This window comes from Athene noctua, chromosome 5 (assembly GCF_965140245.1).
Source record: "Athene noctua chromosome 5, bAthNoc1.hap1.1, whole genome shotgun sequence".
In the NCBI taxonomy this organism is placed as follows: Eukaryota; Metazoa; Chordata; class Aves; order Strigiformes; family Strigidae; genus Athene; species Athene noctua.
This window is the reverse complement of record NC_134041.1, coordinates 6,932,352-6,945,116: the sequence shown is the minus strand read 5'-3', so window position 1 is coordinate 6,945,116 and position 12,765 is coordinate 6,932,352. Positions and strand designations below refer to the sequence as shown.

At 40.2% G+C, this 12,765-nt stretch overlaps 1 protein-coding gene across 2 annotated transcripts in view; it reads right to left on the bottom strand.

Annotated features, from left to right (window-relative positions):
* Positions 1–4,690: 4,690 nt before the first annotated feature.
* Positions 4,691–12,765, bottom strand: part of LRP8 (LDL receptor related protein 8) — a 190,574-nt gene continuing 182,499 nt past the window's right edge. Inside the window, exons 14-18 of one of the 2 annotated variants that reach the window (XM_074906184.1) lie at positions 12,319–12,471; positions 11,444–11,665; positions 9,357–9,425; positions 8,973–9,145; positions 4,691–8,297 (exon numbers count right to left, since the gene is read on the bottom strand). In XM_074906184.1, coding sequence (XP_074762285.1) covers positions 8,259–8,297; positions 8,973–9,145; positions 9,357–9,425; positions 11,444–11,665; positions 12,319–12,471 — 656 coding nt within the window. In that variant the 3' untranslated portion in view covers positions 4,691–8,258. The remainder of the gene's footprint in view (positions 8,298–8,972; positions 9,146–9,356; positions 9,426–11,443; positions 11,666–12,318; positions 12,472–12,765) is intronic. The other variant, XM_074906183.1, reaches the window with a different exon arrangement.

The following is a 12,765-nucleotide window of genomic DNA, read 5'->3' as shown; positions in this document are numbered from 1 at the left end:
GTCCCATATACCTTGTTGCTATGGGAAACTATAACTGTAGCTAATTCCTGGATTACAAACAAATGCAGCATCTCTAGATGCTTCTGTCACAGCTTCACAATTAATGTATCTGGGTCTACAGAGGGGCCTATATCTTATCTTAGGTTGTGTATAAATCAGGCTTGGGTGCATCCCTGTTTCTGTATATTGGTATTACTTAGAGCCTGAATCTAGGCCAGTCATCATACTTTGAATATTGTGCCTTATATGAGAAGTTACATGAGCTTTTGTAAACTGATAATATGACTGAAGAGCAACCCAGAATGTCCTGTATTTGGTGGTTGTCCATGTAAGTTGTAATGCTTAAGACATCACTGTTGATTTGTAGTTATGTCCTGGGCAAAGAGTGATAGCTAAGGCAATGGAACAACCTTAACTGTCTTTGGGATTGTGTGCCAAAGCCCTGTGTTTTTGTCTCAGTCTGCAAGAGACAAAGTAGGTATTCATGATCAGAGTCTGTACTGGTAGTTCTTAAATTACCAACAAAAAACCCCAAACACCCAAGCCCCGGAAAAAAAAGAAGAGAGGAGGAAACAAAGGGAGATGTAGTTTGGAAAGTTTATGCCTCATTACACTGGTATGGAGCTCACATCTGCTTAAGCCCCAAAAGACCCGTGCTCATCAGTGACAGTCTGCTGAGGCATCTCATACCGTGGAGAAAACAAACTGATTCTCAGAATGAACTCGCTCAGGTTTATCTGTCAGGTTTGGAAATGAAAATAGCTTTACACAGTTCTTTAAAATCTCTGCTGTGCATACTCAGCCATGTTTTGTAATGTTGAGATTGCACAGACTGTTAGTATCCATCTTTTTAATTCCTTTTAGTAAATGGGTATTCTTTTTTTCTTCAAGTCCATTGCCCTTAAAATTCTGCTGTTCCCCTTTGCTCTGTTAAGATTCTAATATTGATAATAAAAAGGCCTGTGTGAACAAAACATCCTAAAATATCTGTTTTGAAATTATTGATTTAATTAAAAAAACCAAAACCAAACTACTTGTTTGTTAAGCACTGTCGGTTTTGGTGCCTGAGCAACTCTGCATGTGTCTTCTTGGCTTCTGTTTTGAAGACTGCTGCTCGCTCTTCTGCAATTTCACAGGACAGTCTTAAAGGAAGAGTGGAAGTTAAACAGACTCTTTCTCTCATTCAGCCAATAGGGGTGTGAGTAACGATATTCTGTGGTCAAAATGACTGTACTGAATATTGCCGAATAGGGATTTATTGGAGAAAAGTGCTCCAAAGGAAACGCAGGAGGCACTTGAGAGGAACAGAATGGCATCCTAGAGAGAAAGACTTTTGGTCAGGTGTTGCCTGAAAGAGGTAAACTGCAAAGGTTTTCCTTCTGTAAATATTAAGGAATAAAAGAAGGAAAGGTGTGTAATTGTCTGGTGTGGCTCCCTGTGGTTCCAGAGCTGTCTTTGAGGTCTGTGAACTGCTTTGCTGCTACGGACAATATGTCTGGTAAGCTTCAGTTACCGTATTTTCTCAAAAAAATTTCCATGTTCTATAGTAAATAAGGCAATGATTAAAAAAGAAAAGCTATTACTGATCTGATCATCAGGACTGTCCTACTGGATCAGACCCACTTTACCCCATCTCCTATCTGACAGTAGCTGGTAATGGATACTTAGGAAAATAACGACATCCTCGTGCTTTCTCTGTGCCATGGATGGTTTCATGTATGGGTGTTGTACAGCCTCTCTTCCTTCTGAGTTGAAGCTTTGAAAAAATGTAAAATCTTCCTCAATTATCCTCGTTGACCTCAGTGTCTTTTCTAGCTGCATTAGGCCTTTTTTAAGATGGGAAGATCAAGGTTGTATGCAAAATTAAAAATACATATTCCCCATGAGTTTCTTTTACAGCAATAGATTTCTCTTAACCTTGCCCGCTCTTCTGCAGACTTCCAGCCTTGATGTGTTTGAAAAAGTTTTTATTGTTAACTTCATTACTTTTATTGCCGCTGATGCTTTTAACATCAAAATAATATGAAGTCAGTTTATGAGGTCAGGCTTTTAAATGTTGCACACATTTCAGATATTGCTAATAATAATTTAATGTAAATTTCCAATAATTTTGTGTCAGCTTTTCATTATTACAGGAAATCTAAAAGTCAGCTTAGCCTTTGTAAGAAAATTCCTGTTATCAAAACAGACTTAAACATTACTTTCCAAGTATTGTTTATCTTCTAAGCATTACTGCAAGGTGTTAAGATCTTATTTAGATCTGTGTCTTATTAGCAAAATATGTAGATTCAGGGATTTTTTCTTGAATGTTTGGTCATAAGGCTTTCCGTTATCAGTTATGAGTAATGGCTTAAATTAAATGAATATATGTGCTTTCAGCTAAGTCCCAGTGGAGGAATATATGCATGAAAATAAATTACTACAGTTGGAACTAATTAATTCCTTGATTGGCAGACTCAGCAGATAAAATCCTGAGTAATGTGGAATGTCTTTGTTTTCTGGCCTCAGTTAGACATGGCCAAGAGCTGTAGTTACAACTTCTACTCTTCCACCTGACTTTGTCACCTGTAGACAAGAACTGAAGACAAAAAGAAATGTATCGGTTTAGTCTCTCTGCTGTAATCCTAAACCATCCATGTAACCAGGCTGGGGCTGATCAAAATATCAGAGAGATTTGCTTGTTGCACTGTTGTAACTTCTAGCTCTCTGCCAAGTTGGCTGCCTTATCATGCCTGACAAGACTGCAATGGTTTCCTTCATAGTGTGGAGAACTTAGCAGGCAGCTGTGTCTAATCCCTTAAGAAAATGTTCTCCCACTGAGGTACATTAGTGAAATTTGAATGCTGCAAATAATTTGAGAAAATGATTTCTTAAATTGTGTGAATTCTTGCTCTGCTTGTTGATGTACAAGGTAGGTACAGATACAAGTTAGTGTTACTAAGCTCCCGTTAAGAGCTAGGAACACAGCCTTAACTAGCACTTGTTGGTTTCTTGGGGTAGATGCTACCCCCGTTGGTATGTGAAATGGGGGTTCAGTGTCCTGAGGCAGCTGGCCTCACTTCTGGGGACACTGTGGTGAGGTGATCTTTTGTGAAGCTTATTTCCTATGTTACCGTGTCTGCTGCTGTGATATCAACAGGCACAAGTTCACCTTTATTTGTGTAAAATTTGATTTTGTGAGACTTGAGTTTTGGCTGGGGAGTCTGTGCTTGTAGCCATACGAGTAAAACAAAGTGTGCCAGCTCAGTTTGTTTCTTACTGGTCAAGGTGCGATGAGTTTGGTAAACGATTTGCCAGGCACGTTTACTCTAGCAGAGAATAGCCAGTTAGGTGTCTGCCACTACCCTGAAGAAAGTCAACCCCCTGTTTTCTCTTACAGAGACTTCAGATTATTTACTTGCAGATTGTGTCCTTAAAATGCAGATTATGTCCTTAAAAATGCATGGATCTGCATATCTTTGTCCTGTGACAAGGATGACCAGCGCGTGCCTTTCCTCCAGCTCACTGCAGCAGGTCAGGGTTCTGTCTCGCTCTTCGTGTGCAAGAGCTCAGTTCTGTCCCTGGCAGAGACACTGAGCGCTCCTGCTCACCCCAGATTTACCACATTTCATCTCATCATGGATTGTCTTGGCTAGGATGTGCTGTGTTTCCATGGGAATGATCCTTGGGAAGCAGTTGCAGAAACACACAGCTGCAAAGCTGCGGCCCCCATTTTTGTCACTAGGACAATCCACAACAACCCTCAAACCACGGCTGAAACCAACTCTGTTAAGCTGTCCCTGGGACTGTACCGACCCCTCCATCAGCCAGTGCGCAGCATCCCGGGCATCCTTGGTCAGTGCACTCCTACAAACCACGCTCCTGTCGCAGCTGTTTGACTACAGGCACCAGGAGGGGCAGCGTACGGGCAAGGGACTCTGTGAGCCTGGCTGTTCTGTTAATGAGTGTTTTGAGCTGGCTGCTGAGCACCCACCATGTGAATGTGCACATGGGCTGTGGCTTGAATCTAAAAGGTGGCTTCTGTATCCCACCTCTCAGTGTCTGCCCTCACCTTCCCCCTCTGAATCCTTCTGATGCTGACACTGTGCGTTAGGAGGCAACTGAAACTGGCACCACTCCATGCCGAAGCAGAGGCAAAGCTTGCAACAGCTCATGGCTGTAGGTCCCTTCTCGAAGGCAAGGATGTACGTTAGGAAGACAGATGTAAAACTGTTTTACAAAGTTAAAGGACTGATTTGATAGAGAGTCAAACTGTGTGAGAAGACAATGCATACACACTGAGTTACGTACATTATGTAAACGCTAAAGGGATTTACCCGAGTACATGTAGTTGTACAGCACCTTAAAGTAGGCAGCACAGAGTTAGTATGGATTATCTCAACTGTACAGCAACTCTGTGTAAAAAGTGAAACAAAAAATAGAATTTTGTTGCTAATAGAGCATAGAGTCAAAAAAATGAAAAAGATAAATAATTGTTTTGGCTGGCATAGCTCAATGTCCCAAACAGGTTTGGGACTCTTATGAGGCTCTTTCACTTCTTTTCATTTGTGCTGTCCTCCCTATTTAGACTTGGAGATATTTTTTTTGTTGTTACCAGTTGTTTTATTTTCTACCAGTTGTTTTATTTTCTACCAAAGTAAGAAAAATCTATTTTCAGTTAAATAGAAAACTAAACCCCCAATATTTGCCAGTACATAAGCCCGTATTAGTTTGGTAATAACTATTTGTGTCTGAAAAGCGTTAGCAGCTTGGCAATGTTCCTTTAGGGACAAAAACTGAGTTACTTTCAATAAATAGACTGCTTCAAAAGGCTTTAAAACACCATGTGACAGTGAAAGGTTGTATTGTCTTCAGTGCTCTGGCTTCTAATGCTGCTTTGAGTAGATCCTGAAAATTACTTGGGGTAGGAAGAAGAATGGTCAGTTGATGCACAGTTTGGTTGTCTTTGGTTTCAAGAGGTACATACCAGTGGATACTGGTATTTATGGCTACTTTTCCCTGCCTGATAACTTGACTTTCAAGTTAGGCAGCAGATTTCCCACACAGACCAAAGGGGACACAGAGCAACACCTGAAAGGAGAAGCGTCTTCCAAGCGTCTGGCTGCCTGCTCAGGCTTCTCCCTGCACAAGGAAATGTTGTACACATGTTCATACAGGACCCAAACTGCCCATCCATTTCAGAAAATGCCTCCAGCTGTCCCTCCTTGTCTGCAGTATCCTCGTTTCTTATCTTGGGTTTCATTTTTACAAGAGAAGGGGAAGAGCACAAGGTAACTGCGTGGTTGGTTCTGACTCACTCGTGTCTCCAACTAAAGCTGTCATTGTACTTCTACTACAGTGGGTCTCGTTTCAGCTTTATTTCTATAGAAGAGATTGTATGTTTTTTTTTAAAAAAAGTTATGACTGCCTGTTGTGATACCAGGAAGAGCAGTATTTCTGTCTTGTGGCTGTATCAGCTGTTTCAGCTTCTGTAGATGGGCTTTACCAAAAGCTGTACAGTGGTTTGCAACTAGTCACTGAACAGTCTAACATGTAATAGTTCAGATTAAAAACTGCACCAAAGTTTTGTATATGTACCATTCACTTTTGATACACTTTCTCAGAATGGGTAAGCACTACTGTCCTTGTACCACTGGAAGTTTTACTCACTTATTTTAGTTACATCACTGATAAAATTGTTCAGCTCAAGGAAATTACAAAGCCACTACTATTTTCCATGGGATTTGAAGATGACCAAAACCAAAGTGTCAGAGAAAGGCAATTCAGAACAAAACGGTCTGTTCGTTTACATGTAGATTATGAACTATTTTTCAGTGTTGCTACTGTGAAGCTGCAGCTAAACAGCTGAATTGCACAACAGCATTCCCAAGTCCCACTTTGGGTTTGGACAATTCAGAATTAAGGAAAACTCAGACCAAAATATGATACACTCCCAGGTCTAGGACAGCAGTTTAGGCGCTATAGAAGTCCCAGATAAAAAAATTTAATCTTTCTATAGAAACAGTGCACTGTTTTACAAATGTGTTCATTTGGTTTTCAGTTATACTTATTGATGTAAGTACAGCAAGTGTTACACAGAGCAGATCCCTCCCCCGCCCCTCCCTGGTCCTTTTGTCTGTAACGTAAAGACTGAAACACAAAAGGCACCAAGCAAGAACTTACTCTAACAGAACTTCAATATGACAATACAGAGATCAGAAATTATTACAATGTTAAATATCATCCTAACAATCTGAACCGTTATTTAAAATAATTAATTTCTTAAAAAACAAATTTGGTGTTTGACTTCTCAGCAGTTACAAATCTGTAAAGGTTGAAATCAGCACTGCACACTGAGTTCATTTACAATGGTTTGAAAAAAACTGCAGCCTTTTTTATACATGGTTTATACAGGTTGGTTTGTGTGTATGTGTTCTTAAAAAAGTATCAAAACTGTAGAACTTTCAAATATATTTACATTCATCTGTTAGTTTCAGTGTTATCACATACAGCCTTTTCTCAGTTTTTTTCTTCATGCACACAGTGCATGGATTTGTAGAAACAGCTTCATACCTTATCATTTTTTCACTGCCTTAAAATCTAAAATTTGAATAGAAGGATGCTTGATTATTATGTATTGTCTATGCAGGCCATGAAGTATTTTGAGAGTATGTATTGTGTTTGTAACGCATACTAGGTCTTTAGACACCTTCTTTCCTTTTCTTCTTTAAGAATCAACTTCCAGCTCACATTAGACTGTGCATTTATTCTAAAAGAAATGAAAACAAAAGGAAACCCCCCCAAAACCTATTCAGGCCGAGTTTCTTCTACTCACTTGAACACAAAAGCCTGGACTGACATAAGAACACTAGGAGGATTCTCTCAGGTTTGGTCCATTATGCAGTAGTAGGTAAGTGTATTCACTTCCCATGGAATTCTCTGGGAAGTTGCAGGATGAGATGAGAAAAAACCCCAGTGTTTTTCTGCAAGGTGCAGGGTGACCCAGCCAAAGATATTGAGAAGGCTGTGAATTTTTCACCTCCTTGCCCAGTGCTCTGTGGTATGGGAGATCTGCTATGGTGCAGGTTGTTCCATGGGCAGTAATTTGGATGATAACTGATGCACTTCAAAGAATTCTATATATGCTTAATTAAGACACTGCCCCAGAGCATCTCCATTTCCATTTGGACTCTTAGCCAATATGAGTAGGGAGAAAAGGCAAGGAGGAAAGGAATTAACTTTTGTTACCGTGTTGGGTTTGTTTCCTGATGAACCAGGTGAGAGTGTTCACTTTGGGTGTATGGGAGTCTATGGCTACATCTTTGTTTCTACCAATTCTAAGCTAATTTGAGCGCTGCAAGATTCCCAGTGGGGAAAAGCACTTAAGATTTACAACCAACCAACCTCTATCACTTTTGTAACAAGCTGTAAAAAGCAACAATACAACACAAAAAACCTTGGTGCTGTAGGAGCTTCTCCTGACTAAAAAGCTGTAAGCAAATAGCTCTTCAGTTAAAAGCACTGCAGAGGAATCCTTCTGGATAGGCTGGAAAAGGTAAAAACACTTATGAGCCCGTCTGGAAAACAGGAACGTGGCAGCTGTCTTACCGTACAGCTTGCTCTGTCTTAGTGTCTTTAGATTTCAAAGCAAACTTCTCAAACATCCTGTCAAAATTCAATTATCCCTAATTTTCATAAAGGTAGGCTAGTAGTTTTAAAATATATGTATATATTTTTATATATATGTATATATTTATATGCCTATATATCTATCTAGTCTAGATAGATATATACACAGATAATCTATGCACAGCAAGCCAAACATACAAAAAATAAATACTCTCACCCCTCTACTATATTTACAGAACAGATCTTATAATCCAGATTTTGTTAATAAATATTTCTAAACTGCCTGTACAGAATTTGTTTTACTTATGTTGATGGATAGCCACAAAGCATATTCAACATATTTACAAAATATCTATAAATATAGTCTTAAAATAAAGCAATAGCTACTGAACCTTCAGCCTGGCTGGTTATGTACATTGAGTTAGTAGCTCAGCTGTCGCTTATTCACTATCACAAATGGGTAGTGCAACAAGTTAAAATGTGTATAAAAGATTATACATACAAAACTCTCACATCCTTTGGATGTTTGCAGTTCATTATAACTTTGTGGTTACCCTTCTGCAACATAAATAACGATCAAAAAGAAGAAGCAGGTTCTGTGACCCAAAGCAAATTTGTTCAGTGTGGTGTTTGGAGCAGCAACTTCATCCTCATGGCAACCCATCGTCTTCTAAGCTTAATGCTACACGCTGTGAAGGAAAAAAAACAACACGCTTGAGAAAATTTGTGGCTTGTGATACTGCTGCTAACTTACATTTCTTGTTAAAAGTCTCATTGTTGTCCCTAGCATATTGGTGACTGATCTATTTTATGCACTGATTTTCTTCCCCCAAATGAGGTCGTTCACTCAAGTGTTACTAAAGAGGTGTTGGAAGCTTAATCTTCCCAAGGCAAATTTCCTTAACTTCTTACCTAATTCACTGCTCCCTGTGAGGAATCTGACTCTTCTTTACACTCTTATAGAGAAAACATTCTCCCTGGTTTGTAGAGAAACTGAAGTTAAGATTTAGACACTTGGTTGCAGCCTCTGCACTGATATAATAGACTCCAGTAGAGGGTCAGTGGTCAGCTGTCACAGATTGAGCTCTTGAGGTAGCTAACTTTACACTTGCTAGCTTATCAAATATATTAATTAGGACAGTTAGTCTATTATTTGCACAGAATATCTTATATAGACCCCTCTATACAACTGCACAAGCTGCCTAGAAGTTTAGGCTTTGGCCTTGTCAATGGTGATTAAAGAAGTTCTGGTTTTTTGTCATTATATGGCAAATAACCAATGCTGTAATTGGCTGGAGATAATTCTGTATCTAAACTCTCAACAAAATTAATCTTCTCCTTCAGCAGTTTCCTCAGATACTTACTGCTGGGTAGACATGTCCAATTTGGGCAGTCCGCCCAATGTGGATTTCATCTTCATCTTCCTCTTCTGTTGTCTTCCTATACACTGGATTATCAAAATTCATGCTTTTAGTATTCTTCCGTTTCCAGTTTCTCCAGATGAGGTATCCTCCCATGCACAGCAAGCCGATGACCACTGAGGAAAGGGCAAAGACAGGGCTGTTAGGCAGCGTGAATCTGCTGGGACGTTCCCCTGTAGATATCTATCCTAGTACAATTCTCCCGAAGGCAGGCTACTTCTCCCCATGTCAACAGTTCCTGTACTCTTTCCCACCCCCAACCCTGAAGGGTATTTACACTAGCATTTTGGTATCATCTCCTTCAAAGGTTAAATCGCATCAGCTTACCGACAGGAATGACAATTCCAATAACAGCTGCTGTCACAGTTGAATCAAAGCCTTGGTCATTATTTGCATCTGTAATTACAGAAGTCATTCTCATCATTTAAGTCATTTGCTGGTTTTAAAGCCACATCTAAAGGATGTTTTATTTAGCAACCATGGTGTTCTGCCCATCAGAAAGCTTTTGTAATCAAAGAGTTTATGAGAACTTTTGTAATAAAATCATTATGGAGAAGATAAAAAGCATCTACACACAAATCTTGGCTAAGCCGAGCTGTTTCCTCCTAGGAGCAATGAACAGCCTGGCCACGCAGTGCTGCTGCCCTCGCAGGACTGCAAACCACACCAGGAGAGCGTGGCCAGCTAAGGGAAGTGCCCAGTACACTGTTACCAGGCAGAGGAGCTCTAACCAGAAATGAGGAACTGACTTGCGCCTCTGATTCTCAAGCACAAAAAAGGAGGCCAGTTTTAAAAAATGTGACATTTAATGGTAATTCCATGCATTGATCAGGGGTTGGTGAATAGCGCTCTTAAAAATTCACAGCAGGACACTGTCTATCTAGTACTGACACAACGGATTTGTTGACCCGCCAGAAAAAGAATGTTGGTCGAAGTCATCTACACTGCTTTTTAATTATTTTTTTTATTTACAGCTGAGTTAGTCAACACTATCACTCATTGCAACAGTCTGCCTCAGCATCCAAGAACCACCCAAAACTTGATATTGTACTTAAAAGAGGAAAAAACACACTTGTAGAGGGGAAAATAATAATAAAAATCAATATACCTGTCACGTTACAGGCTTAAAAATGTTTGCTCTCAGCTCTTATAGGGGATTACTACAGAAAATACATTTTTGCTAAAATATCAGGAATTGAGAGAGGAGGAACTAACTGTAGTTTGTCTTTTGATATAGCAATTCTTGCAACTTAAAAGGCAATTTATCCTTTTAAATACTTCCTGTGGCAGGCTGTTTTATTACATAGTAATTTACTTAATAATAAGCCAGACTATTTCAAATGCGGACAATTAAAGCACCTTGCTTCTGTGCCTTATTAAAAAGTTAATTATTGTATTTGAAAGAAATCTGCACAAACTTACAAGAATGAATTTTAGAATTGGATTCTGCTTTCCCTCGTGCAGTACGAGTGTGCTGCATCACTATTCCTAGGCACTCTCGTCAAACAGGGATGGTTTATTTTTGCTTTCCAGATGCAATGGAAACTGCCTATTCTGCTCAGTTAAATGTTTAGGGAGAAAAAGTATTGTACTGTTTTTAAAGCAATCTAGAACTGCTTGAGGTCTTGAATGATTGTCCTGAAGAGTGTAAAGCCTTCTCTCTGGACTAGAATTTATTCTTTTTTGAAAAAGCAGCTCAGCTTTTCTGCTTTTTAGATCTGCTTGGCAGCACGATGTTAGAGGGATCAGCTGTTAGCACTAAGACGGCGTGTTGGTGTTCCATTACTCATTATGTAGGGTGAACTTGAGGAGAGCCCATGAGTGCTCTCCACTGGGATATGTTCCTGATATGTAATGCAAAACTTCAAACGTATGTCACAGATCAGGCCACATTAGCATGCAGAGCACAGCCACGCAAAACAGATGCAGCTTGTCTTGGGCTGTAGCAATTCCAAACATCCAGCAGGGCTAATGCTGGACAGGAGGCATTTTTCACCCACAAATTGTGCTGGATCACATTAATGATTAAACAATTAAAATAGGTGAAGTGCTAGTAAAAATTGTACGTATTATGGTATGTGGCACTACGAACAGCACTGAAGCTGGGATGAACTAGTATTAGGCACAAGGCAAGGACTAGGATGAACTCTCACGGCCTCGCCTCTGGGGTCAATTTCATGTGCTGGATGAAAATCTGATGCAAATCCCTCAACATCCTGAGCGACCAGGATCGTGCCAGCCACCGTAACACGGGTGGGTGCAGAAGGAGCACCCGACATCTCCCGCTGTGCAGCAGGACGTGCCCGCATCGGACCCGTTTGTAACTGGGACGCTGGGTCAGGGCTCCCAGCAGCACACGAGTTTTTGTGATGTGGTGTATATAGAAAAAGAAAAGAGGAATCTCATTCTCTTACAGTGCTGTGATAAATTGCTGTTTCCAGTGGTTATCTCGGAATCTATCAGGATGGATGTGGTGGAAGGTAAATGAAAACCTGGGGTGGTAATTGTAGCTTCTGGTGCAGCTCTGGGGACGGTGTCGGTGGTGTTCCTGGCACTGCCAGGTGGTGCTGTGGTGGCGGCAGCATGGGATGCTGCGGGTGTAGGAACGAGGAGAGTAGCTGAAGTAGTTGGAAGATCTGAAAAGCAACAGCAACAGTGAAATTTGGTTAAAGTAAGTACACAAAGCCAGTCACAAGTGGCAATATAAATCTGGGGAGGATATTTATGTTTCCTGATTAGAAGCAGAAACCAAATTCCAATTCTATTTACCAGGTAGTCAGACTATTGCTAGTTCTCTGCCTAAAGTTACAGAAATGATCTCCTGAAATCAAGCTTTGTTTATTAATAGTAATTAAGTACTCTGGATGGAAGGTAGTTAAAAAGTTCAAAAACTTATGGGATTTTTTTCAGTACCTCAGAAGATACTGGATTCGTACTAGGAACTGTTTGCATGTTTCCCATGCGCCAGGGAAAACTACACTGAAACCACTTGTGTTTTCAGGACATTATCAGCAATGACTGTGGCCTCTCCAGATCCAGTATCTATAGGGCAATAACGTGGCGAATTTTAATGACGTATTGACAATTCACAATTTGGACCTTATCCCCTTTTCCCACTGTATCTGCTTCTGCTTTCAAAAATAAGCAAGCTTTCAGTAAAGGGCAGCACAGTGCTGTGTTCAAGGCAGCAGGCAGTGGAATACAACAGCTAGTGTTTGGGTTCCACTATCAGGAAATATATTCGCTGTAAGTGCGCTGGAATAGCAAACAGTGAGGCGCTTGTATTTACCTTTGTAGCATTTTTTCATGTCAGGACCCAGCCACATATTGTCAGGACAGGCACATGTATACTTGGGAGAATGGGGAGAGATCTGAGGCGCAGGAAGACACAAATACTCACAGCCTCCATTTGGTTGGGGGCTGAGCTCGCAGGAATCTGGAGCTGTTCAAGGACAAAAGAAGAAACAAGTTACTTTTCTAATTCCTGATATCTTGTTCTTGGCAAAAAAATACCAGGTCCTCTAAGACGACTCTCTTCCATTCCCTACCTCAATCTTTACAGTTTGAAGTGAAGCCTTACACACTACTATAAAAACTGCCCAAATATATAATGAATGGCAAGTATCACAGTGATGAGAGTAACTCACTGTTACCAAAGATGCTAATAAACAGCTATTAACAAATTGCAGACTTGTCAATAAATGCTGCTGCTGAATTAATTATGCAGGAACTTCAA